The following is a 26,182-nucleotide window of genomic DNA, read 5'->3' on the forward strand; positions in this document are numbered from 1 at the left end:
AGGAAGGATAGTGTGGGTAGCAGAGTGTATAGTTGTGCTGACTAGTACCGTATGGGACGGCATTGCCAATGTTGCTGTTGCTGTTGCCAGAAGGGTAAAGTATACCACCATCGCCACCAGCCGCGGCATCACTGTCGAGCATGACGAGTGCCGGAAAGGACTTGCTCGTCGTCGCTGCAGGATGTAATTGCTGCTGCTGCTGTTGCTGCTGCTGCTGCTGGGGCCCGTTTCTTAATCAATCCCGGTAGATGTAGCTGCAGTTCTTGGGGCTTTCCTGTGGGCTGGGACTGCTGGATGGAGGCGCAGGACTAGAGCTACTGTTGGACATGACAGGGGAAGAACCGGAACTGGAATGGTGTGGACTGTCGGAACGATGTTGTGTTACTGAAATCAAGGGTGTAAAAAAATAAATACATTAGCGATGATCAGTGTACTATTGAGCGGGGGTTTTCACGTTCATCACTTACCCATACCATGCCGGGGCGGCTGCCTTTTCATACGGCCGAGACTTCTATTACGAGTGTTTGAATTAAGGACCTATATAGAAATGCTATTTTTTAATTATACTTTAACTACCCTTCGGCGGATCGATGGTGATACGATATAAATGTACCGACCAGTCCATCGGCCAACCCGTTGCGAGATAGATATTTACCATATTTTGATTGATCAGTCCCTGGCTGGTCTCAGCCGCCCCGTTTCCGTCTCAAAGATATACCTGTAAAACAAACGACGAAAAACACATTAGCAGCCGTAACACCGTATTAAATATCACTTAAGAGCAACCGTTCCCGTTGGCCACTGTATTAGTTCAGCAGCATAATGGGTGATAGGGTCGGTAAAAAAAATTCATTTGAGGGAATAGATGAAAAAAAGCGTTTTCAATTCAACGTTTGGCGAGCAGATTGAACGTGTAACGGACGGATAGTAGTATACAAGCAAAAAACACATAGAAGAAAGGCGAACATAGAAAACTATAACACGATAGCGTTTACTTCAATGAGCTTTTATGCAACGAAAATTAAATGATAATGACGTTGGTGACTGATGTATATAAATTTGTCGCAAAAGCACTCGACGAATGTACAACAAACGAATGTAATTTTTAATTTTTCTTTTTAAGTTTTAGAAAATTGTAGTAATTTAATTTCAAAAGGAACACACTTCAAAAATCTTTTGAAAAATATTGTGGCCCATGAAAATTATTTTATATATCATTTAAAAATTGTTCTCTATTCTTTTAAAACAAGAAAAAAGATTCTAAAGTACAATATAATATTAAAACCGTGTAATCAAACATGTAAAACATTGAAGTGCATTAGCAAAATGAAGTGAATTATTGTTTCTGTGTATTGCAGATCATGCAGAAAATAAATAAAATAATTAATTAAAAAAAAAGATCTTCCAAAGCGAACGAGTTTCCACTCGTGACAAGCGAAGCAACGATCCGCAAGCTTAAAAGGGATCAGTTTTTTTTACATTTTTGACCCTCTCTCGCTCAACATCGACACAAAACAAACATGAAAAGGGTGGCCCTTTTTCGAAAAAGAAAATTAACGTCAGCCCCCCACACCAAATAGCCCAATACCGAAACGAAAATAGAACAGAGCACAAACATTGGCCACGAAGAAAGAAACAACCCAAGAAGGACGACGAATGAAACGAAATACTTCATAATCAACGGGCACAACACAATTAAAACCATACAATTTTGCAAGAGTTGAAAATTCGATTACGGACACTTTCCAATACGGTGCAATCAATGCTTGTTATGACGATTGGGTTATAATAAAACAATGGGACTGGTATGTTTTTTTTTGCTTATTGGTACTATACAAATACAATGCAAGAAAAACGAAAAGTGAGCAAAAATCGAGATGGAACTAGTGAATGAAAATGTGATCAGTGAAAGCGCTTGATGATTTAATTTTGAAACGGCTTAATTCATTCGACATTCGTGTGTGGATGGAAAGGAGGTGTTGTGGATGAATTACAGAAAAAAAAACTGAACAACGGAACAATGAAAGCGGCACAGTAGCGCTTCCAGTAGTTGGGTTCAAAACCCTTTTATTTTTGCGAGAACACTTGTGTGTTCTCCATCTTTTCTTTTGCACCGTGTGACGGACCGTGTGTGGGTGGGTTATGTGAGGTTTGATTTGATTTAGGGTTGATAATATTACAAAAGAAATGGGCCAGGGAACATGTTTGTTTTTTTTTCTTTGTCGGGACCTACTTTTTTGACACTTCTTGTCGTTGAAAATCCGTCACCGCGACGATAATTATCACCCTGTTGGAAATATGGTACGCGAATGGGAAAGCGGAAAACCCAGGGAAAGAGAAAAAGAAAGAAGAGAGAGATTCAGTGAGTGAGATATAAGAAAGACAGAGAGAGAGAAAATGAGAGATAACGTAAATAGTGAAAAAGTTAGGATAAGTTCAGCATCTACCAAACGAGCAGATATGTATGGTTTGGTTTGTCGTGTGTGTTCATGTTGGTGGAATGATTTGTTGTAAAGTGTGTTTCTTTTACCATCTCGTTGCTATTTCTTAGATATATATGTTTTTTTTTTAATTTGTAAAACAGAAAATCTAGTTCTTCTTGAAACTAGAGAAGGAAGTGCGGATAACAAGAGCGCACACTAGCCGAATGCGATAGCCCCGCGGTGCGCACAAGCTGCACGTGGAGCTGTTGCTAGCAAAAGCTGGCGAGTAGGCAATAAGCTTTACAGTTATTGCTTAGCTGCATTCAATAAGTCGCTTGCTGCCTGCATCATATTCCTACGTAACACTTTCTAGCATAATTGCAATCCCGCGTGAAGAGAGTTAGGAATCATAATCGGAGGATCTAAAATGAAACTTTACTCGGTACGAAAAACGCACCCGGCCCTGGATGAATTGACGTATGTTTCATGTGGTAGGATTGTACAGCCTTGGTTCCGAAATTACTAGCTAAACTGTGCTAGCTGACTAGGTCACCACTAACGTACCTGATGGGATCGTAGGGTGCCGAAGTTGTCTCGGCCTCGATAATTGTCTCGTGCATTATTGTAGTTGTCCGGTTGGAACTGCAAAAAGGTAACACAAAAGCGATTATTAATCTTAAAAGCAGGAGTCACGCGACACGAGGAAATTTACCTGGAACAACGTTTCCGAGTTAACGCCATGATGATGACCCATCGGTTTTCTTAACGTATTTTTTGGCGAATGCTGCATCTTATTCTGACTAGACGGTTGAGGTAATAGTACAGGCTCGGCGTAGGTCACTTCTTCGACCTGCGGTAGTAGCTTCGGTTCGGCTTGTATCCTAACAACGACACGTAAAAAGATGCAAATTATAGTTCCATGTAAATGTGTTTGCATTGCACAGCTATCGCATCCCGTTAAACGGATAACTAACCGATTAACATTCTGGCGCTGTTCGAAGTACTCATACTCGGTATCCGGATATGGTAGATTGTCGTCCTCGTCCTTATGGCATCGACGACCACAGAAGTAGCCGGTAATGAAACCGACCAGCAGTGCAAAGATGGCCCCTGCCAGTACGGCCATTACTAGCGTCTCGACCGTATATTGAGCGTTAATCAGATCGGGTGTAATCTGCGGTCCTTTGTCGTTATAGTTTTCCGAGTTGAACTGGATCTTATCCGCCGGTTGATCTCGGAACGGTCGCTGTGGATCATACTCAAGATCTGAAAACAAGAGAAACACAGAATTGTTATTTATTTAACCTTTATTACATTATTATTAATCATCGAAAGGATTGTGATTACATTCCATGCAAAGATAAAGGGTAACTGTTAACGAAAAAGAAATCAGTTATTCGAGATCCGTCGCATACGATTTCGACTGACGTGGGAATCACTACAGAGCGATTTAGGTGACTTAATAGTAAACAAACTGTTAACATTGATTTTGATGTTAAGTACAGCGCTACAGTATTTTAAATATGGTCGTGTAGTAAAGTAGTAGTTTACGTTTTTTATGAGTCTTTTCTAAAGGACTAAGTAACTCACTAATAGTATCAAGAATCAATATTAATGTTGTCCTTTAGTGTTGACAAAATATTCGAACTGATCTATGCTGTTCTCCCTTTATAAAGATTCCTTATTTCATTACTCTTACTCATGTGGCCAGATGAACGACAGTATATTTTTCTCAGTTAAGTGTATTCGACAAGATTTTTTTTTTAATTAACATATTGAGCCATTTTGGAATATCTAAACTTGGAACAAATACCATCGTGATCGCCAGTGCTGGTAATACAATTGAAATCCTATTGTATTATATGAGAGCCAATTGATGCTATAAAATATATTAAAGAATTTAGCTGGATTGGAAAAGTAATATAAAATGCATGTCTGAAACATGCAGAAGTATTTTGTTTGTTTTTTTCGGTGAATGATAAATTAATTATGATTTCTCACATACTTCCTTTACCTCATTTTAACTTGAAAACTGTGATCATTGAATCGTTTTTTTTTTTTAAGTTTTCATATCGTTGTTGAATTGTTTGCACATAATTTTGTTTATTTTTTATTATTCGAATCTTCATCCAATCTCAATTCCTGGGTCCAGATAAATGTATAGATGTAATTATGGCTGTTTTGCTGTATTGTCACGTATAATTCCATGAATACATGACATAATTTTTTCCCTCGCATCCAACTGTTCCTCCTCCGACATGGCATCGAGTGCTGGCACAAAACTTGCCATAAACATTAAATTGGCACTGTTCATGTTCACGTTTCGTTCAACCTGCTCCTGTTTCCCTTTTTCCAAAGTCACAAGCTTTTTCAGCACGGGATCCAATAGCTTTCCTCTTGAACTATTCGGTTGTGGTGTGGTTGAGTCGATAATGTAATTTACCGATTTTTCTACCCCTTCTTCAAGAGGAGGTAAACTACGGTCTTCCACGAATTTCACGTTCAAAACTGTATCTGTGGATGTACATATTCGAAGCTGTTAATCATTTAACACTATTACTTTGGTGAAGAAACCAGCAGAGTGGTAGAAATATTCCAAAAAAAGAGATAATGTTTCGAATGCCAAATGGAAGTTCATTGCGTTGAGTACCCGTCGTTAGTATTCTGGATGCTGGCCATCACTATGCAGTGTTACAAGTGAAACAGTTTGCCTTAGTTCAGCACGGCAGTATGTTACGTAGTTGATAGTGCCGTGCATCAAATGCTTAGAACCATTTTAAAGGGAGTAATAACTAAAAGGTTAAAGTGTTACATCGCTTAGCTTAAATCCTTCCTTAGCCATCTGAAGATCCTTCTAAATTGCATTGTTTGCCCGATGAAATGGATATTACCACGTGAACATTTTGCTGGATTTAACTTGTTTGCCAATAATATCACTTTCTTCTAAATTGCAAAAGTCAATAGTTAAATAAATAACTAATTCATCTTTAACATTGTAATTAAAATGATCCCACATAAACAGTCTTTCATGCACCTACTTCTATTTGGCGTAACGACCTCTGAGGTCATGTCGGCCATTTCTGGCGTACTAGACATATTTTTCTACCGGCGCCGTTTATAACATACACCACCGGGCCGCCCCGGGCATGCACCTACATGAATTAAATTTCCTAAATTAAATGTCAGTTTGTTAATTATTTTTGTTGATTTGAAAAATTGATTAAAAGAGATTAGAATGCATCTGATCGTTTAAAATTAAAAATTATCTTCATTGCAATCATACATTTATTTTCGGTAAAAGCAGAACTTAATAACCATGCAGCACTATATTCAGCAAACTCATTTTCAACTTTAAATTCATCTCGCAATTTTAGTGCAATGCCCCAAGCGATGAAGCCTGTTCCGATTCTCACATCCGGCAAAATCGCATGCGATGGAAGGTGTGTCATACGCATATTTTCTCCTTGATTTTCCTTCTCCTTTTATCATTTATTTTATCGAATTTCCCTAATGAAACATTGTGTATGCAAGACATGTTCAGATTTCTTCCAATGAGAAATGCATTTAATATAAGTGAATATTATTGTTGAAAGTGTACCGTAAAAGTATCAACTTCAAAATAATTATCGAAAAACCAAATATAAAGTTATCCAATTTATAAGAAAACACATAACAAATATAAATGAACCTGAAATGAAAATAAATTATCCTATCAAATAACGCGAGCAAATGAAAACTGAAACAATTGCTTTTTTCCAAACAGTTTTAAAGTCTCGTCCGGATGCACATGAAATACACTGTGTTTGTTACACCCTTGCAAGCATATGAGAGAACACATCAATTCTCCTTTCATGTTCCGCGTGGTCTCCATTAACTGGTTTACCAGTGTGCTACAACCACTAATCCAATTAAAGACATCGATGACAAGTACCGATGCACGTTCACCTTACTTCCTTCCGATTCGATGCACCTACCTCGGTATCCTTGTCGTTCGACAACGTTCGCATCCTTTGCCATCTTGCCTGATGGACAGGCCGCGTGATCACCGGTGGCCACGCTCTGGTAGAATACGTTCTCTTCAGACCACCGGGGGGCACCATGTGACCGACACTTGCCCACAATTTTATCCCAGGCACAGTACGGATCCTGCAGCGCTACACACTCACTATTGGGAAAGAAAGGAGAGAAACGATTTAAAAGTAAACCATACAGCCGGGAGAATGTTGAACGTTATGAGCAAATGGAAATTAAAATCGATTCCAAAGGCCCGTAGTGTTTTACGGGGAAGGAATTTTAGATTCATGATGGCCACTACACCATGTACCGCCTTGAGCCGGTTATTATTTCCCGCAAGGACTATTTTTACATAAGGAAACAAATCCAGTTCTTTGCGTATTGCTGCAAATATTTTCTTTTTTCCAAAAGCCTCAACACAATGGTGCAGAATTACTACCATTTAACTACTATTTTCTTACACACTATATAAACATGACGATATATATATGGGCCTGGATGCATTAATTACCTGCAGCTTGTTATCTTCTCACTGCTGCAGCGATGCAATTTGATCGCTAGCACGGTCGTATCGGTGACTATAATTAATTTTCCATCATCGTAACTGCCGTCCTTGGGGGTGTCTGGCGGGTTTGTGAACCGGGTAAGCAGCAAAGGCAACCGTCCGTTTGTTTGGTTTTGGTTCCGAAGAGCATTGTTTTGCCAATGGTTTTGTCCGTCCCCGGTGGTGGGAAGTTGATTACAATCGAGCATTTGTTCGTTTGATCGCCGAACGTTGTACGTTGCCGCAGGACATTGCACATTAATATGCGAACATCGAGCGATGCACACGGTCGAGGATGGTCCGTCGGCACGGATTGTATGGAAAGAAATTAAAACGAAACATATAGATTAGCAGACAGCTATTATCAAACGGTAAATGGGGGTGGGTCAGAATGTGGTAGGAGAGCATAGAATTAGGAAGCAAAGTGGAGTAATTGAATTTGATGCGTTTAAATGAACTGTTTGTTTAATGCATAAGGGTTGTGTATGTTTGCTCTAATTCAATTTGTTGTCTTTTTTTTCGCATAAAGTTTTCCCATTTTCAAACGAATTTTGCACATTTCCTTTTCAATCTTACCCAAAAAGTTTTACGTTTTTATGTTCGAAAAAAAAACAAACAAAAAAAATGCGACGATGCTTCCTTCCTTTTTAATAAAACACACAGAAGATTCTTATGCGCAAAACTTTTATAATGAGCACTAGTCGTAATCTTGTGCATCGCTGACTAAGTATACACTCATACGAACTTCTGCCCGTAGACCAAAAGTGAAAGAAACATCACATAACATGTTCGTACCTATCTGACGGTGTTTCGTTTCACAACTTCACTCCAATTACTGTCCTAATTATGAGTTTCGTTCGCATAGGTCGACATGCTTTTCTCCCATCGACCCAGGCACACCTATCCCAGATATCGAACGACGCTAAAGATGTGTCTTTTAAGGAGCTAAAAAGTCACATTTTTTGTGTCGGTGATACTTCCTCCACCTCAGCCCAAATGCAGAACAAACTGTCAGAACTGAAAACGGGGCCCAACATTGACTCTTTCTTTGACGATGCAGCACTTTGTCTTTTTGTGGCAGAAGATTGTTTGGGGAATCGTGGAAGAAATCCTTCGGGAAGAATTATTCCCTGCCAGTTCCCCGCTTTTGCGCGTTTCCTTCAGTAAACATCAATTAAATTATAAACTAAAGTTTTTTTTTGTTTGACCAGCCGGTAATTGCGCGTCTGTGGGCATAACGAACGCTAGGGGTGTTGAACAGACTTTTTAGTTGATAAAGTATTGCTACAACAGTTTAGAAGTTATAGTGCGAATTTGGAACATATTTTTATATGTATCAAACGCTTGGAAGTCGTTCAACATAAGCTAAATTAGAAAAAATAATTACCGAAGTGAAGTTTACTAGAGGTTAATTAGTTATTATTATAACTTATTCTTAAATAAATCAACGACCTTCTCAGTCTCTCTCTCTCTTCTTGGCTTTAGCGACAGGTCACGTCGGCCATTTCTGGCTTACTAGACTTATTTTTACCACGTAGCCGGATAGTCAGTCCTTGCTACGGGGGCACGGTCCGGATGGGATTTGAACCCGGTCCTGCCATGTGGACCGGCGCCGTTTATCACATGCACCACTGGGCCACCACTTCTCGGTCATGCTTATTTTTTATCTATTTCTTTTATTGTAAGCTCAGATTAGAATCGGTTGGAAAACAAGTTTTTCAATATTTATCAAACATGCTCTGATAAGCATATTTTCTATGACTAGAGCAAGTTTTTACGCGACTACCCCAAAATGGAAAAATATTTCACCTACAAATACGATCATTAATAAAAAGTTAACTATTAGTACCAAGTACACAAAAATTTTGTACAATAAATTGCATAAACTAATTGAAAAAGACCTACATAACATTTTCTTTTTCCGTTCTACCGATTCCGAAGGGATTGCACTATTACCAAGTGCAGCTAAAATATTGCCAAATGAAGAAAGAAAAATAACTCAATTCTGTTAATCTTGGCATCTTCCGGATCTCCCTAACAGAACCATAATTATGGCCTATATCGCGGAAAATCGATAAAGCCCTAAAAGCCCAGCAGGATATCAATCCAGTGCTTAGCGAACGAGCTGGCCAGTTGCCATGTTATGCACGTCCAGTTTTTTTTTGTTCCTCACAGAGCAATCAGTGGCACCAATCTATGCGGACGCTACCGGACGACACTGCGTCACTGTCAATCGGTGGTCATCTGGCGTGACGTTCGGAAGCAGCACACGATGCCGATCATTAGTCTATGCCTGGAAAACGATGAGGAAAAGGCACGAGACCAGATAAGCATTAGAAAAAGGCTTGCTTTATCGTCCTGATGTGATCTAAAATGCCGACCACGTGGGGGGGGAGGTGACTGTCATCGTATCTTTTCTACCTATCGATTTCCTCAATTTGCTTTAGCTCACGTTAGCTCTGAGGGCTTATCTTTACCATTTCCACCCATCCAAACCCGATCGATCGATTGTTTCTCGATTTAATAAAACCTTTTTTTCCTTGCTCAACGAATATCAAGACACAGTGGAGTGATGCAAGCGGAAAAGAGATTGGCAAATTCTTATCCTCGGTTGTTACTTTTTAGGGTGGATTGAAATTCCCACCGGACGTAGTTGAGCCTTTTTTGTTTTGCTTCAGAGGTTTGAACGACGACGATAATCATACCTTGGGCCCGTTAGCAGGACCACCATACTACTCTCCGTCATTTTTCCCAATGTATTGGAGATGACGATGATGATGATGATGTTGATGATGATGACGATGATGAGGACACAGACTGGAGACCGGTGTGTCTGAATTTTACCGGAAACAATTTTCCAATGTGTAGACTCGTGTGCACTTCTCCTCAATTACCCACCAAAAACCGATTTTCTTTTATTTCTGGGACAAACGTGCAAACGAAACAAAACCGAATTGTGCCACGTTACGGGTACCGCTCTGTGTGGCCTTTTGCGGCCGAGAGCACACATTTCACCCCCGGTATATGTGGGGCAGGGTAAATAAGGTCTGCATCGCTCTGTGTGTGCTTGTGAGTGGACAGAAAATGTAGCCGAGGGGATGTTGTGTGCAAAACGATCGGAACGTCCAGTTTTATTTTTACCGCCTACTTCGTTTGGAACTGCGGAATTTGTTTTGTGCCCTCATCAACCGGCAGCCTGCCATTGCTTTGTTTGCGAAACTTCAGCCAGAGTTTTCCGTCCGACGCGATTTTCCAGCATCGATTGAAATTGAATTAACAATCGGCAGAGTAAAAGAGAGTGAGAGAGAGAGAGAGCGATAAAATTTGCTTTGAGAAAACATTCGGAACAGCACTAGGATACCGCTTTTCCAACGGAAGCTTTCGTCCCAAAAACTGACCCACTTTTTGGGTTTCAGGGTATAGGATATATTTATCCTGCTTTTCTTCCGGTCGATCGGATTCAAAACTCACAGCCTCTACGCTCGAACGTTTGAAAACAGGCTCGTGCGAATGTGTAAAAGGTTAGCACAGCGTGAAAATTTCAATTCAACAGAACGCACCCAAATATACGACTGAACACTGCCTCCACGTGGAAAAACAATCCAAACCGACAGTGGACGAAGAAAGCCCTAGAAATCACCAACACCCACGATTTCTCGTCACTTCTACTAACGAGAAGGGGAAAATAAATTGGAAAAATGCAAATAGGCTTCACCGTGGGTTCGCTCTGTGAGCGATGAGTTTATCCAGCTGCTGCGAGAACCGTGTGTTGTCCACTGTTGGTCCGTTTCGATCTACCATTTCGGTTTGAACGATGTTTTTGTACTGGCCGAAAAACTGACACACTGCCTCCGTAACATTTCCAACATCAAACGTGGCAGCGCTAAAAGCGACACAACCGTCTTTTTTCTCCCTGCTATATCCACTTCGGGAAAAAAGCTTTTCTCACGGATAAACATGAAAATGGGAAAAGGAAGCCCGATGCAGGCACAGGGAAGGGGGGGGGGGAGGGATTTTTCACAACTTCTACACTTATTTCCTTTTGTCCTTACCGTACTGCGTGGTGCGAACGATTTCCAGCGTCCGAATAGGTTCGTTCGTTTGAAGTGCATCGATTTCCTCGATCACCACCGACGTTACCTTCTTGTTTGAGTCGGCCGATTCAGCGTTAACCGTTTTGAGGATTTTACCGTGATCTGCAAAAGAATGGAATGGAATGGATGAAAGGAATGAATGATTAAAGTTTCTTTGATTGAACACAACTGTGGCAGCGGAATGAGGAGTGCTATTTATTGTTTTTTTTTGTTAAGGTTTTTAGCAGAACTAAGGCAGAATAATGTTTCGTTTTGTAAGCTTAATTTCGTTATGACAAAAAAGTATTTTAAAAAAACTGCCCGTGCGACTGAAGAAAATAAAACGATACTTTTTTATTTAACAGAAATATAAAAAATCAAAATAGTCAGTACAAATTGAGGAAAAATAAACAAACAAATGGTAAACTAAAGTTGTAAGTACATATAGTTTCCAGACCTCCTTTAAACTTACCTGTACCAACAAAGATAACATCATATGTCTTTCCACCGGGAGTTTTTATTTGTGGATCAACAGCAATTGCAGTGAACCTATACCTGTGAACAGTTGAAATGACACAACATTATAGCAAAGCATGAATTATACAACTTTAAATACTAACGGACGAACAATGTTATTGTCTTCAATAGTTTTCTTAGCACAAATTGATGTAAAATCTAGTCATTCCTTATTAGATAATCTACAAGTAATACAGAGCAACAAATAACTTAAGAAGTTTTACTGAATAGAAATTAAGATTTGCAACATCTTAAAAAGCGCAATGATTATTGGTAACATTTGTTTATTTATGTTACATTGTATGATCATTCTATCGCTGCAGTTTTTTGGTTTCAAGAATTGATTACACCATGAAAGAATGGTTTAAGATAATCAGCAATTAAAAGAATATTTAAAATAAGAAAAATATTTAACTCTTGATGTTTTATTCCTATGCTTTAACTCCTATCATACTCCTTATACCCTTCCATAAACAAAATGCGCAATTATTACCATAGGTAAAACTATTTTGCTCATTGCCTAGTGGTACAGACATCGGATCAACAAAATATGCTACTCGGACAAGCAAAAAGCTTTTATGCGGTTAATCTTTTTACATCCTCGCCTACAGCACACTTCCCCGGAGAAGCATTAATGCAAAACAGTTTCAAAACGTTTCTATCTACCGATATGGTATCATCACCTTTCCATCACCTGAAAATACACACACTCAGAAACACACTTACATCGTGCTGACACGCGTCAGGATGGGGGAGCCGAAAAATGCGGGCACGGTTTCGTCCATCAGCGAATGGGTCTTTTTGAAGTTGAGCGTCAGGTCGGGCAGTGTGCGAGAATCGTTATGGCACGAGCCGGGCCGTGGATCAGGAACCTAAACCCAGCAAACGAAGATCCGCCGGAAACGAGAGAAATGGATGAAATTTAGTAAAGCGAAATAAAATGTCGAGTAGAAGGATTTCGACCAGAGCGTGTGTGCAGACGCCCTCCGTCTCGACATTGGTCACACGCCAACCAAATTGACAGGATAAACAAGCGACAAAGAGTACGAAGCATTAGCAAGTACCAAGCAGTAGTGGCAGCATCAACACTGCTCAGGCTTTGGTTTTATTTTAATTAGCGAACATAAGCACACGTTTGCACTAATTAGTTTGCAGTACCCGGCGGCTCTTGATGCACCATGCGTCCACCACACTGTCCTGCTGCCAATCTATCCATTCTGGACTTTGATGGTGGCGAAACATTTACATCGCGTCGCTTTGATCCAATTAGCGGTAGATTTTGCTTCTTATCTATATGGGATGGTGGGATATGTGGGAAATGAGCAGTGGCAGCCAAATGCTGCTTCGTTGCAGTGAGCAGTTACCCCAGCCCCGGCGGTTGATTGCACTCTTGCCGTACAGATCTTACTAATCAGATTACTATTGAAAGCAATTATCGCTAGATCGAGTACCAGTTACTGACGCAAAGCCATGTTTAGTGGTTGAACGATGTTGACTAGGTGATTTTTTTCTCCTTTTTAAAGTGTAACGGATTATGCTGGTGAGCTTGAAAGGAAATCTGCACACGAGTTCATCCATGCTGGACAGGATCCACTTACCTTTAGCGGGTTTACTGGCAACCAGTTCGAGTTAAGTCCACTTTGCTCCTTGAAGTTACCCTCGAACGTGTCCGAAATTTCCTAAAAGCAAAGAAGAGGAAAGCAAAAGTAATGTGTTACTATCGTTTATCAAGCAAATTACATTTTAATGCGATTTATCTTCAATATGCTAGCACACTAGCTGCAGTATGCTGAAAAATGAAAATTATATCCCAAAAGCTCCCCCATATATATATTGTGCACGTGATGGTGATGATGATTATATTACAAAACACCCTCATAAAAAAAACGGAGGGCATACGGCCACCACAAACCGGGGTTCGCGGAACACGTTGCTCGTGGCACGCAAAATAGGTCAACAGGAAACAGGGTGAAATTTAACGGGCAAAACGATGCAACAGCAAAAAAAAAGCAACCTCTCCAAAAGACCCTCATTTTGAATGCGGTTTGGCAATTTCGCGAAGTAATGTCAATGGGATTGGATGAAATGAGGAAACACTCGCCGTTGGGTGACTTAATGGTATTAATTTCGGGCCGCAGTTTGAGTTTGAGGAAAATTCCTTCACAACACGTAACGTTCCAATAATGGTTGCCTTCAATGTGAAGGATGAAAATTGAAAAGGATAAGCGAAGAAAAATGATTCATCGTTTGCCAAATATCAAACGGAAGTAGCTGTGATGGCCGATCGTAACAATGTAACAATAAAGCTATTTCCATCTCTTCAATCACAGGTGTTTCAACATATTTATACCGTGCGATTGGTTAATGTATTAGTGACACTATTACTGAGATTAATAATTATTGTGGCAATCGGATCAATTAGTGGCTTCTTATTGACACACCCAGCGGCCAACTTGGGTGTCTCTATTCATCTTTCATCACGTTATTAAGCAAAGCGGAGTACAAAAGATCTACGACTTCGATGTTGAGCACTGTTGGACAGAACACACATAATTAATACCCATCGCTTCTGTCCTGCGAAGAGGTTAACTTTTACTTTACGCTAAATGAAAATGGTTTCCAAACTGAAAGGCAAATTCCCACTGCCTGGAAGCGAAAACAATCTTCAAGCAGAAGCATATTACTTTCCACTGCACGGCACGATCGGTTGAATATTCTATGAAATGAAATTTTAAATCCCGTCCATCAATCGTCTAACGAGCGACAGGTCATTAGCGAGCGAGAGACCTGGTTACCTTCACTTAGGGGTTTTTCACAGCTTTTTTTATTTTCTTGAAACTCTTCGTCAGGAAGTAATACCGCTCGATATGAAATGAAAAGACATTGCTTGGGCTTTTTTTTTTGCTTCGTGTGGTCCTTTGTGTGGTGTGTCCCTTGATAAAAACCGGCGATCAAAATCAATCATCTTTGATAATGTTCCGTAGTGGTGCAGAGAAGTACGAAGCCGTGCGGTAAGCACCTTTAATATGGATGCTGTTTTACTTTTTTTTGTCCATTTGTTTTGCAAAAAGGTTAATAGTGTGATTCGTGGACAGTTTCGGCGTAAAGGGGGGTAGTAATGATAATGATGATTGAAATGGCATGGTTACAAAGCAGAAGGATTACATTTTTTGTTGCAAAAATCATCCGTCTGTTGAGATATTGAAATATTATGAATTAACTTAAAAAAAATGCCCCCGGCTAATAGCATTCATTTCCAAAAGGAAACTAAATACATGTAGTTTAGTACATATTTACATAATTAGGTCAATTTAAAATGAGTATCGACTAGTGCCCAGAATGTTGCCGCCTTTGCACTGTATCGGTTTCAGTATTGTATGCGTTTTAATTAGCGAATATTTCATCGATTCAAGCACGGATGCCCAATTTGCCTAATGGAACAAAATTTCATCAAATGAGCTGCAGGCTCCGATACGCATGGGAGCAAAATGTTGCAAATGTTTGTTCAGAATTCTTTACAACCTACAACGGTGGGATTCTCCATCAACGCAGTGTAATTGATCGATGATGGCAAGCAACGCCTAGCTCTGAAGCATAAATGTATCTATGTTAGCACAATGAGTATGGTTTTTTGTTTATCCTGTTTATTGTTCCATATACCAAAAAGGGTGCATTTGCGATCGTTCATCGATGCCTCGTTGCTGATGCGTCTATGCATCGAAACTCGACCGACAAGAGACGAGGGCATGAAAACACATTTAATGAATGAAACGAAAGCACCAGCATTACGTAAATTGTTTTATTCGCCATACACCGTTACCACCGATACCGATTTTGAACAGCTTTTGCAATGTGTAGTATATGTTATTCGTTTCAATATTGGTTGATGTATTATAAATTTCCTTTAAAATTAAAAATACAAAAACACATGCAAATGAGCAATAGTATTTTAAAGTTAAAATTAACTCTACCTCTTTTCTCTCTGTTTTACGCGGATAAATTTAATCTACTGTTCAAGGTACGTATATCAAAACGTCTGCTTACCTGTAGCGAAAATGCACATATTGCTGATCCTGCAATTGCGTTCGGTGCCGTAGAAAATACACCGTAGATGAGCTTAGAGTTGGCATGTCCATATCTGCCTTCAACGAGATTGCTGGTAGATTCTGTGAATGAAAAATAAGGTTGCAATTGTTAGAATTGATTTTTTTTTCTCGGGTTGAACGGCCTGGCTGTATCAAGACTTATTTTACCACGTAGCAGGATAGTCAGTCCATGCTACTGGGGGACGGTCCGGATGGGATTTAAACCCGGTCCTGTCGTGTGGACGGGCGCCGTTTTTCACATGCACCACCGGCGCCCCGTAAAATTGAATTTATTTGCAATATTTTTATGTAATTTATATCACATATTCTCATAGCATGAATAAAACATTTATTTTAAATTAATTATGAAAATATGTTTAAAAAATCGTTCGTCTTCACGTGTGTCTGTTTGCAACATTTTTACGTGATTGCTTCAACGACATTAACACATTTGTTGTCAATCAAATTAAAATGAAAAAATAAAAATGCTCTTCAAGCAATCAACACATCGCTGTTCAGGCACATCAGGTAATTCATAATTTGTATTAGTTTACCAACGAAAACAAACAAAAAAATACTTGATTAAATCTTCAATACGTTTACTGGCAACTGTTTTTCCAAGCTGCAAATAGGAAAAGGTCAATTCAATGAAAAAGAACATCCGCATGATGCTCGTGCCAAACGCACGAGAAACAAACACAACTTCCCAACTCCAACTGCAGAACTAACAGCAGTAGCAGCAGCAGCAGCACCAGAAGAGCAAACAACATAAATGAGTTTCGATAGAAACAAGACATCGAAGGAAGAAGGATTTGAAAACTGTTTTTTTTTCTTCACTTTTGCTTCCTCACCAGGCGCAAGTGTTCGTTTAGAACACTGCAATTTTCCCTTTTTGGTGCAGTATCTTTCCCGATGGACCGTTTTGCTTCTAGCAGCGGTGCAACCAAGAAGTTGCACTGAAGTTGCGAATTGATGACGCTGCTGTCCGACACACACACATCCCCATTCCGCCACAAACAACCTGGAAGTTGCGAAGGTTTCCCAACCAAGCGTACCCTGACGATGCGGTGATGGTGTTCAATTTTTCCTACCACAAGACTCCTGCCGCACCGCTCGCAATGGGGATGATGAGGCAAAGATCTTTTGCCGATAAAAAAACCCGGTCCCGTGCACTATTCCGTTCGCTCCTTCTTTTTCACCATGCGCTGCTGACTTTTCAATATTTTCCTAGCTAACTATTTTTCAACTGCTGTTGATTCAATTTCATTTCCTGTCCGCCTTCAAAACCCGGAACCCAAACACTTTGCCCGGGTTTTTGCACCATTGTTTAGATGCAATCATCAGCTACCGGGAGGGGGATCGGTTCTTTTAGGAGTGAAGTTTGAAGTGTGCAAGCTCTACTGGGTTCACCGGTTGCATATATCTCCTGCTCTCTCGGTGTACTACGGGTAACCGTAGTACCGTAGATTCCGAAGACACGTCTTATTTTCTGCGTCCGCTTTTGGTGGATGCTAAACTTTTCCCTCACACGTTTTTGGGACATGTCCCGCGGATAGGGAAGATGAGAAAGGGTGTTAAAAAAAAAATAGACCAAAAGCCCAAAATAAAGAATATAATATTACCGTACGAAATCGAGTGTTAGGATGAAGGTGGCGCGAAGAAAAATTTACGTTTTTTTTCGCTTTTCAAATGGATGATCTTTAAAGGATGGAAAAGTTCTGGTAGTATATAAACCGCATTAAAGTTTACCTTAAAATAAACATATTTTTTTCCATAAATATAATAAATATAATTAAAGTGTTCTAGAAATAATCTAGAAATTCTAGAAATGTTCTAGAATGTATATGATAAAAACATATTTAAGTATTTAGTATTTTAATCACAGTTCAATTGTATTTTGGGAAAAACAAATTACCGTTCTCAACTCACTCAGATAACCACCAGTTTCGAAAAGACATTAAATTATTTAAAAAATATGCATTTACGGACAAGTAATTAAATGTATTAAGAGTATTTGAACATTACTCAATACATCGTGTTTTAGGCCTAAAAATCGTTGGAAAATCAATTGTAAGTCTCGTCTTTCGAAGTACGGTTTAATACACCTAAAGGTAGAAGATCAAATCTCAATTCAACTGATTGTTCCACCACAAACAAAGGCCTGACTAAACAGGTTCATTATCTTTGTATCACTACACAACCTCAGATGGCCCATGTCATGACTTTCGTTTCCGTTATTTTACTGTAGTTGACTATCCAAGTCAAGGTAATCGGGAAAATAGTCAGCGTTAGATTCATTGTCTAGTTTGCCGGGCAAAGACCACGCTATAATTAAACCACCGACCGACTCTAACCGACTATCCTTCTAGTAGTGATGGAACTAATTCCAGAATGGGAACCGGTTCCAGGGAACCGACTGCGGGAAACTGATTTCGGGGAACTGACTTCGGGGAACCGATTCGGGGAAATAGGCTCCAGAACCGACTCCGGGGATTTGACTCCGTTACGGACTCCGGAATTGATGCCGGTTCTAAAGCCGGATTCGAACCAACAGATTTGTAGGCCCAACTAACCAAAACAACATGCTTTCACGCTTTGCCTAACTAACAATCAAAACTGCCAAAGCCAGAATGTAATTAGACTTCGAGACTGGCTCCTAAGCCGTTGGTTCGGAACCGACTCCGGAATGAACTCCGGAACCTACTCCGGAACCAACTCCGGAACCGACGTAGGCTCCGGTGCCCTGATCGCATTCCCGATCGCCCATCACTCTTCACAAGAAAAGAACAAAAAACACGAAACTTTGAAAAATACGAGAGAGTTCGTTTTGCTAATATAAGTTAATCTACGAACTTTAAAGCGAAAATTTTAAGAGGAAATAATCCTTGTTATTAGGTCAATGGACAAGAGAGCTTCAGAAACATATACATGATCAATTTTAAATTTGCTTTGCAAATACTTACGTATTTCGTCGAAATAGAACGGAAAATCACCCGGCATGGAACAGTTTAGACGTGATTTTAAGTAAGACGTCCAGCGGTTCTTTAATCGATTCGGACCACCCTTGTCCCATTTGCACACACGAGCCACACGACTGAAGATAGCCTAAGAAAGATACGATGACAAAAAATTAGCGTTGGTTAGAAAATAGAATTAAAATAATGCAACAGAAAACTCGCTTCGCCGATATTAAGGTGCAACTGAAGCTTTGACAACGCGGAAATGGTTGGTAATGAAATTATTTTCCTCAACCTAGTAAAAACGTGAGGAGACATAAAAGACGAGGCTACCCTTTTTTTTTTTGATTGCAGTTTCATTTTCTTCAAACGGTAAGGAGGAAAAACTTTAGTAATATGAATGCGGCAATGGTGAAAAACTATGTCCAAGAAGTGTATACACAATAGGGCAAAGAAAGAGATGTGATAATCAACGCCACTGAAGCAGGGGAAAGAAAAGTGACAAGAACATCATAACGATTTCTTACGGCAAGGAAAAACAAAAAAAAAGGAAAAAAACCCTCGCACACGACGTATCTTCCAAACAAGGGGAACTAGTTGAAGTGGAGAAAAAATACTAGGACGTGAGAAAACAAGTAGTGAAAACAAGCGAAGAAAAGCACTTTAATTAAAGTTATTTCATTATCGTTCGACATGCCCAGTCTCGACAGGCGACGACAACGACGAACAGCGTCGACTTCTTGTGAATGGAAGAAATTGTCTGTGAAATGAAACACAAGCAACTACCAACTACTACTACCCCGTTGTTCCTTGGGCCTTATTGGACCTTAGTCGATCCATTTATGACGTTCGCCAACACGTTCCACTGGTCGCACTCGCCAGGACACAATCGCTATCCCTTGCTTACCTTGCCACAGTTGATGAATTCGACGGCCGTCTCGCGGAAGAAGAAGTACACGAAGTCACCCTGCGTGAAGGATCCGACAAAGTTGGGCGCTGAAATATTTATGAAAGCGATAATGATCAATTTACACCTTTGACCGGGTAAGGATTGTGAGACGTGGAGCGAGGGAAGGTGCGATTAATTATTCATTTTAATGCACGACAACTATTTGCCTACCAGATGGCATACGATATTCTCGAGTGGAATCGATGGTATGGCTGCCATTCCTGCCGAAACCAATACTACAAAAGCGATAATATAACGATGCTTCAACAGGAACCAAAGGTATGTGTTATTGGAATAATTATTTAGATAGTTTAGCTTCTAGTATCGGTGCTAGTAGGAGAAGAAGTTGGTGTTGCAGCGGAGCAGCGGTGAATAATTCAGCTACAAAACGAACAAGGATTATCGAAGCATAATGTTAGTGCGTTTGGGCACGCTCAGTAGTCCTATGCAATTAGCGTTGATCGAATTGCAGTATTGTGTTATACATTTCCAGCACAGGATGAAAGTAATTTTCTATGCGCAACACAGCATGGTAGATTAGGTGGAACTAATGTGACCGAACTAAATCTCGGCCACGAAACACAAAGACCACTGGTATACTGGTTGATGTTAGTGTGCAGGTGAGTGATAAAACTTAATTTAAATAGCTTTTTCTTTACGCTAAACAATGAGCAGGGCATGTTTTTCCCTTTGTTCTCGTGCAAAATATGCGTCTGTTGTAGTAGGCAAATAGCGTTACTATTCGTTTTGGCTACGGGGGGAAAATTATGGGTGATGTTGAAATGGGAATTTTGCTTCTGTTTAATCCTGTTTACCGTTCAAGCTGAGGCTGTCGTATTGCTCTGTTTGTAGATGTTCACGATAGATAATAGGGTCGAGTCCACTGAAATCAGCCACAGTGCCCGAGTAAAGTTCGTTATCTGGAAACAAAAAAGATAAAAGAGAAACATATAAATATTACATCGATATAGGGAATAAATGCAAATATTTGTCTGAAGTAACATTAACTAAAAATTTTACATTAAATTACATTTATTCTAATGAAAACAATGCATATTATGAAATGTTTTACCATTTAAAGCGTTTAACCAACAAAGAGAACAAAAAATTTACTCTGACTGCTAACTTCAAACCAAAGTCGTTGTTCAAAACTATTGGTTTGCTGACAATTTTGCTCATAAATTATTTTTATTTAGTTCTATTTCAAAGCCCAAATTAATAGAACAGCTACAAAATAATAAAAGAATAAATAAAAAATATTAAAAAAATACAAAACAAACATTTGAAACTTGAATTTAATCAACACATATGATGTTGACCACATGGCATTAAGGCGTCATATTGGAATAAAATAAAAAGTAAGAAATATTCTTCAATAACTACTATAATCATATTATTGTTGTTGAGTCATCAATTTTCGCAATACTCGATCATATTTTCGCACAATCGTTCGCATACTCTACAAGAAATGATATGTTCCTGAAAAAGAATTTTCACTACTACACATTGATATAAATCGTTTTTTTTTTGTTTTTAGAAAAGAAGAACTTAAACATTAATAGTGGTTAGATTGAATGTAAAACACTTTCGAAAAGAAGAATCCTTGTTCGAAAATGGGGAAAATATCTCATATTTAGGCTCTTAACTACGCAAAAAGGATACTTTCGCACACAAACGAAAAACTTGTAACATACACTCACACATCAAAAATTACACCTGGTTGCGTATGGTTTCAGCCACTTGAGTGTATTTTATTTATAACGTTTTATCGAACAGTTTGATCCTTTTGGTTCGTCTTTTCCTTTCGTCCTATTACGATTTGTAATGAAATATACTTTGCGCTTACGCACAATCAGCAACTTGAATCTAATCTGTGAAACGTTATGAGTGTGTTTCACGTTCGTTTATTGCGTGCTCCGCACCGCACCAATATCATCATACGCCATCAAAATTTGCTGGGCAGGACAGAGGGATTTTGACTGTTTTTTCCGCTGCGCTTCATACCATACAACATCAAACGAAAATGTTACGATAAAGATGAAGGCAGGCATAGGGGTTTTTTATGAAAATCCATCGCTTCTTTTGACTCCTTAAACTCGCATCTTCTTCGCGAATCTCTAGTCTTTGGAACGGTCCCGAAGCATCACGATCCATCGCTCGGATGGATAATGATCAGAAACCGATTGAACGGAACAAGCAAAAAAAAGGATATATAATACGCGGAGAACCCAACCTTGAACGAGATTATAGCCACCGAAAGCGGTTAAGCACCGAATGCGATGTCATGTACTATCATTCTCTCTCCTTCTCTCAGTCTGTTTTCCATCTTTTTTTTGCCGATCGAACCCACCAAACATTCACGCAGCTTGGAGAGTTCAAGTGTCGTAATTTCCAGCGTCATGGCGCTGATACGCTTGAGTTACCGATACTTTCCCCTTATTTTATTTCATTTTGTGTTTTGATAGGTTGGCGTATGTGCATTTTTTTTTTCGTTGTTGCTGCTTTCTCTCTAAGGGCTTCAATCAAAGGGAAAGGAAAATCAAACCGCTCACCCGGTTTCTGGCTGCGTATAATGAGATTCCTGCGGGAAACCAGCTAAACCACCGGAGAAACCATCATCAGCAGCAATATTCCCATCCCATACCCCTAGACCTCGCCTTATCAAAACCGTGCCGTTTGTGGAGGATGAGTTTGGAAAAGGGATTTGGTCGATACATTTTTGCCAGACACGCCAACGCCAATGTTGGTTGCAAAAATGGATGTTGAAAAACGATAACAAATTAAATTCATTCCGCTTTCAGTTTTTGGCACAAGGTTTTTCCCGTCCTATTTAAGGGGCGTAATTTTTATTTTGCAGGGAAAACACAGGAAAATGGACAAAAAAACACAGTATGGAAGACTCTATATTTTAAAGGGTACCCTCTACATTCCACTTCCATATGGCAAATTGAGCACGTAAATAAGTAATAAATCCTTGTACAGTTTCTACTGGAAGGAATGTTTTCACGCGGAAAGTATGAGACCAAAGGGGAGAGGGGCGGGAATGAGTCCCGGAAGGACACAAACAAGCATCCCTTTTTGCATTTTGTATTCATTGTTTCGGGTATGACCTGCTTTACAAGCTTTGGCTGCAGTACTTCACCAAACATAAAATTGACTCAATCCCGGGGATACGGAAATCCTTTCCAGGTTTTGGTCATGTCTTTCTTTTTTTGTTGCTTCGAGTTAGTGCGCGAGAAAATAAACTGCCACACTGTCCTAAGCTAACAAGCTAACGAAGGAACGATGAGATTTTCATCATATTGCTTCATGAAGTGAGGAAAAAAAGAGGAAACACTAGCGAACACTATCGCGAGACTGCATTTCGGGTGCAATTTCAATGTAGATAAGAAATTCGCTGAGAATATATGATGAGGAATTTTCCAAATGCTTCAAAAATAAAAAGAACCGACACATTTCAACGATCTTTCTGCATTTTCACGTGGTGTAAAATCGTGCTTTATCTGCTCTTTTGTGTTTTTTTTCTAACAAACTGAAGTGTTCGGTCAGTTTTTCTAGTGTCTGCCATGTAAAATATAAAACACGAGATAATATAAATAAAAAATTCATGCCAAAGTTTACCCAGTGAGAATGGGAACTTTCGCTTGAATATAATCTTTGAAATTTCGTGATTTTTTTTTGTCAAGAAAAGAACAAATCAACAGAAAATTTAAAAAAATGCAATTTCGTTTAATCTACTTATTCTAAGCACAGAAAGTATTTGTTTCGTTAGGGATAACAACCGTTACATTCGGACAATAACGATGAAGTGCAGACAGTAGTAAAGACAGTAGCTCTTCTTATTCATGTGCATGTTTATTTTACTGCACATATCTTCGGTTCATTTTTTCCCAGCCCAAAAATCTAGCCACATCCGGTCGGGTCATTACTCGTAAGCCAATTTATGTAGCCATGGTTCCGCTTCACGAAAAAGAAACGGTTTACATGCTTTTTCCACGTTTGCAGATAGTTTAGGACGCAGGGTGATGACCACGGACATAAGCAATAACGCTTCTGGGATGTGTTGTTCTGCCCGCCCGCCAGCTCGGGGTTTCTTCCGGCTAACTTTTTTCACCATCGTTACGTAAACGGTTACGTGATTTCCGGTCTGTGACTAATGAAGGAGCAGTTCCCTGAACAGCTGTGTTCAAACTGTACCGCATTCGGGGAGGATGTTTTTCCACTCTTTTCCATATTGTATCAACACCCATGAAAGGCTCGGAAAAAGAAACCAAAAAGCAAAATATGTTTCCTCTCGTTTGATGCTTTTTTTATATATATTTTTTTTTTGGAGGACATTTTGTTACTGTTATTCGCTAAGTTTTTTTTTTCAAAATTGTCGTTACCAGAAAGAATTCCAAAATTAAGGTGAAAGAAAGTCTCCACGACAACAACGAGACATGCGGAAAACTCCGTCCGTCCGACGGTCCAGCGATTCGGAACCACCATCGGAATGTTGTGTCAAGAAGAGGCGAATATTTGCAGGTAGGAAATAGCCGCGCGGCAAAGAATCCTTAGTCTTAGGTTTAAAACCGTGAACTTTTGTGTACAAGTACAGCAAGAAAGGCAGGAAAATGAGGACGAATAAAAAAAATGCACACACAAACACACATTTACCAACCAAAATCCGAAGAAAACTTGTTCTGCCATAGCAATCTTGCGGGTAGGTGGAGTACAACGAACGCTACAAGACAAAACCTTCGTAGCATACCATAAACTTACCTTCCGATGGTTCCACCTTCGCTGCACCACGCAAAACACATACACACGAGAAAAGGCAAACATAAAAGCGCCCGTCAAGAAAGCGCCAGTTCAAGTGGAAAACTTGTCCTCGCTTTGGTGGAAGGCAGGTGGTCGCTTACTCCGAAGGGAAAAATAAGATGCATGAGAAAAAGTTTTGCTTTGTTTTGTCTTTTTGCCTTCTCCACGGGTGCCTAGTTTGACGATCCGTACCCAGCCAGCAGGAACTTCAACGATGGTTGTACAGAAATTGTATGCATATTTTTACTTCAACTTTATGAATTATCCTGTGAAAACGCAGGCTCTTCTTCACACAGACGGGCGTGTGTATGTGTGTTCTTTGTCGAGTGATGGATTGCGTTAGGATGTGGCGAAAGGAAAAGCTGTGTTGTACTAGCAACCAATAGAACCATTCATCTTTTTTGAGAAAGGGACACAGGGCTGTTGACGTACTACTTGTTCAACGGGGACCGGTTGGAATGCAGTTGATGCTTTGATTTTTTTATCGTTGCTTTATAATAACTTTATGCATGTATATTTCGAAAAAAGTGCTGGAATGTGGGTTTTAAAATTTTAGGTGAGAATTTTAAATTATGTCTGAATCATGTCTAACATCGTCTATTGATTCAATTACATACAAGCGATCAGAACAAAAATCATTGAATTATATTTAAATTCATATAATTCTTTGCTCCTGAAGCGTATACATAAACACCAAGGACTCGTGCAGCTTTAGAATTGGAAAAAAGAAGACAATCCCAAAATAACTTTACATTAGTCATTAGTCCCAAAGTTCCTGGTTTTGATTTAAATCGGATCAAATTTCAGAACAAGTAAGCTTAGGTTAAAGCCGTAACTACGTTTCGAATATACTTAGTTACCTCGTTCTGGAGTAACGACGAGCGGAAATATGCAACAAAGAAGAGGATATGTTACAAACAACAGAATCATATACTCTATAGCCCGGACTTATGGAATTTTCAATCAAACATTGTACTCAAGATTAAGAATTAACTGCTCAATACGACAAACTTGCTGAAGGACTAATTGAAGTCACCTCTCAAATCTGACATAACTTGGGAAAAATGTGACTAAGTATGGAAAGAAGAAGTGAAACCATAGTTACCTGTAACTATATACAATATACTGCAGGAACGGTTTGGTATTAATTAATTCACTCCAAAAGTGCGAAATATTGCGTTCGGAAAATTATAAAACGAGTCACATTACAAGTGGATCGGCTCTCTACATATGTCACTAAAAACAATACATTTGTAAAGCTCCAACCTTATGGTTGATTGAATTAAATGCCGTAGCATCGGTAACAATTGATCAGTATTAATTTTGCGTTTTGAAGCAATCCCATCCGGACCCCATAGCAAGGACTGACTATCCGGCTACGTGGTAAAATAAGTCTAGTAAGCCAGAAATGGCCGGCGTGACCATAGAAATTTCGAGAAGTTGTAATCAAAAGTAATTATGCTTAAAATAATATAATACATTTTTTGGGAATATAAAATATACAAAAAAAAAACGTAAAGAAAACAAAATACAATGCATACTTGAAAAGAAAGGCTTTTTAAAATTAAATTCCATTACTTCAACACTTACCTACGAACACAGCGGTTGAGTTGTGGGTTGGATCGTACGGACACATTGCCTGGCCAGGCTTCTCTGTCTCCATCGAGTAGTTGTTACCATTGATAGAGTACGTTCGACAAATCGGTCGAAACGCGTTCGTCCCGCAGCTCAGCAGCGATCCTTGCGCAGGTATTGCCAACACCCGGATATAGTTTTGGCAAAGGTCCTATGAAGCCGAGCCAGTGGTATAAAAAAGAAAAA

The 26,182-nt window shown here is 39.5% G+C and overlaps 2 protein-coding genes across 10 annotated transcripts in view; both read right to left on the reverse strand.

The window, feature by feature from the left end:
• Window positions 1–235: 235 nt before the first annotated feature.
• LOC125762332 (semaphorin-1A-like) lies at window positions 236–2,979 on the reverse strand. The gene is made up of 4 exons (XM_049424295.1): window positions 2,234–2,979; window positions 656–718; window positions 468–537; window positions 236–384 (listed from the first exon to the last, which is right to left on the reverse strand). Exons 2-4 carry the CDS (start codon window positions 656–658, stop codon window positions 236–238), a joined length of 222 nt encoding a protein of 73 aa, XP_049280252.1. The 5' UTR covers window positions 659–718; window positions 2,234–2,979.
• The window catches only part of LOC125762290 (semaphorin-1A-like), a 161,968-nt gene continuing 136,988 nt past the window's right edge, over window positions 1,203–26,182 (reverse strand). For 7 of the 9 annotated variants that reach the window (XM_049424208.1, XM_049424206.1, XM_049424205.1 and 4 more), the window contains 15 exons: window positions 25,952–26,147; window positions 20,377–20,481; window positions 19,520–19,608; window positions 18,619–18,760; window positions 15,615–15,736; window positions 13,169–13,249; window positions 12,297–12,442; window positions 11,527–11,609; window positions 11,034–11,177; window positions 6,949–7,060; window positions 6,398–6,588; window positions 3,398–3,689; window positions 3,136–3,304; window positions 2,988–3,065; window positions 1,204–2,287 (listed from right to left, as the gene is read on the reverse strand). In XM_049424208.1, the coding sequence (XP_049280165.1) occupies window positions 2,177–2,287; window positions 2,988–3,065; window positions 3,136–3,304; window positions 3,398–3,689; window positions 6,398–6,588; window positions 6,949–7,060; window positions 11,034–11,177; window positions 11,527–11,609; window positions 12,297–12,442; window positions 13,169–13,249; window positions 15,615–15,736; window positions 18,619–18,760; window positions 19,520–19,608; window positions 20,377–20,481; window positions 25,952–26,147 (2,061 nt within the window). In that variant the 3' untranslated portion in view covers window positions 1,204–2,176. Of the gene's footprint in view, window positions 2,288–2,987; window positions 3,066–3,135; window positions 3,305–3,397; window positions 3,690–4,498; window positions 4,938–6,397; window positions 6,589–6,948; window positions 7,061–11,033; window positions 11,178–11,526; window positions 11,610–12,296; window positions 12,443–13,168; window positions 13,250–15,614; window positions 15,737–18,618; window positions 18,761–19,519; window positions 19,609–20,376; window positions 20,482–25,951; window positions 26,148–26,182 lie in introns of those variants that run through there. The other 2 variants (XM_049424213.1, XM_049424212.1) reach the window with 2 other exon arrangements.

Source organism: Anopheles funestus, chromosome 2RL (assembly GCF_943734845.2).
Source record: "Anopheles funestus chromosome 2RL, idAnoFuneDA-416_04, whole genome shotgun sequence".
In the NCBI taxonomy this organism is placed as follows: Eukaryota; Metazoa; Arthropoda; class Insecta; order Diptera; family Culicidae; genus Anopheles; species Anopheles funestus.

Excerpts from the sequence above, each read along its gene's own strand:
- LOC125762332 (XM_049424295.1), bottom strand. Across the intron at positions 385-467 it reads GCCGCCCCGGCATGGTATGG|TAACACAACATCGTTCCGAC; the intron begins GTAAGTGATGAA and ends CCTTGATTTCAG.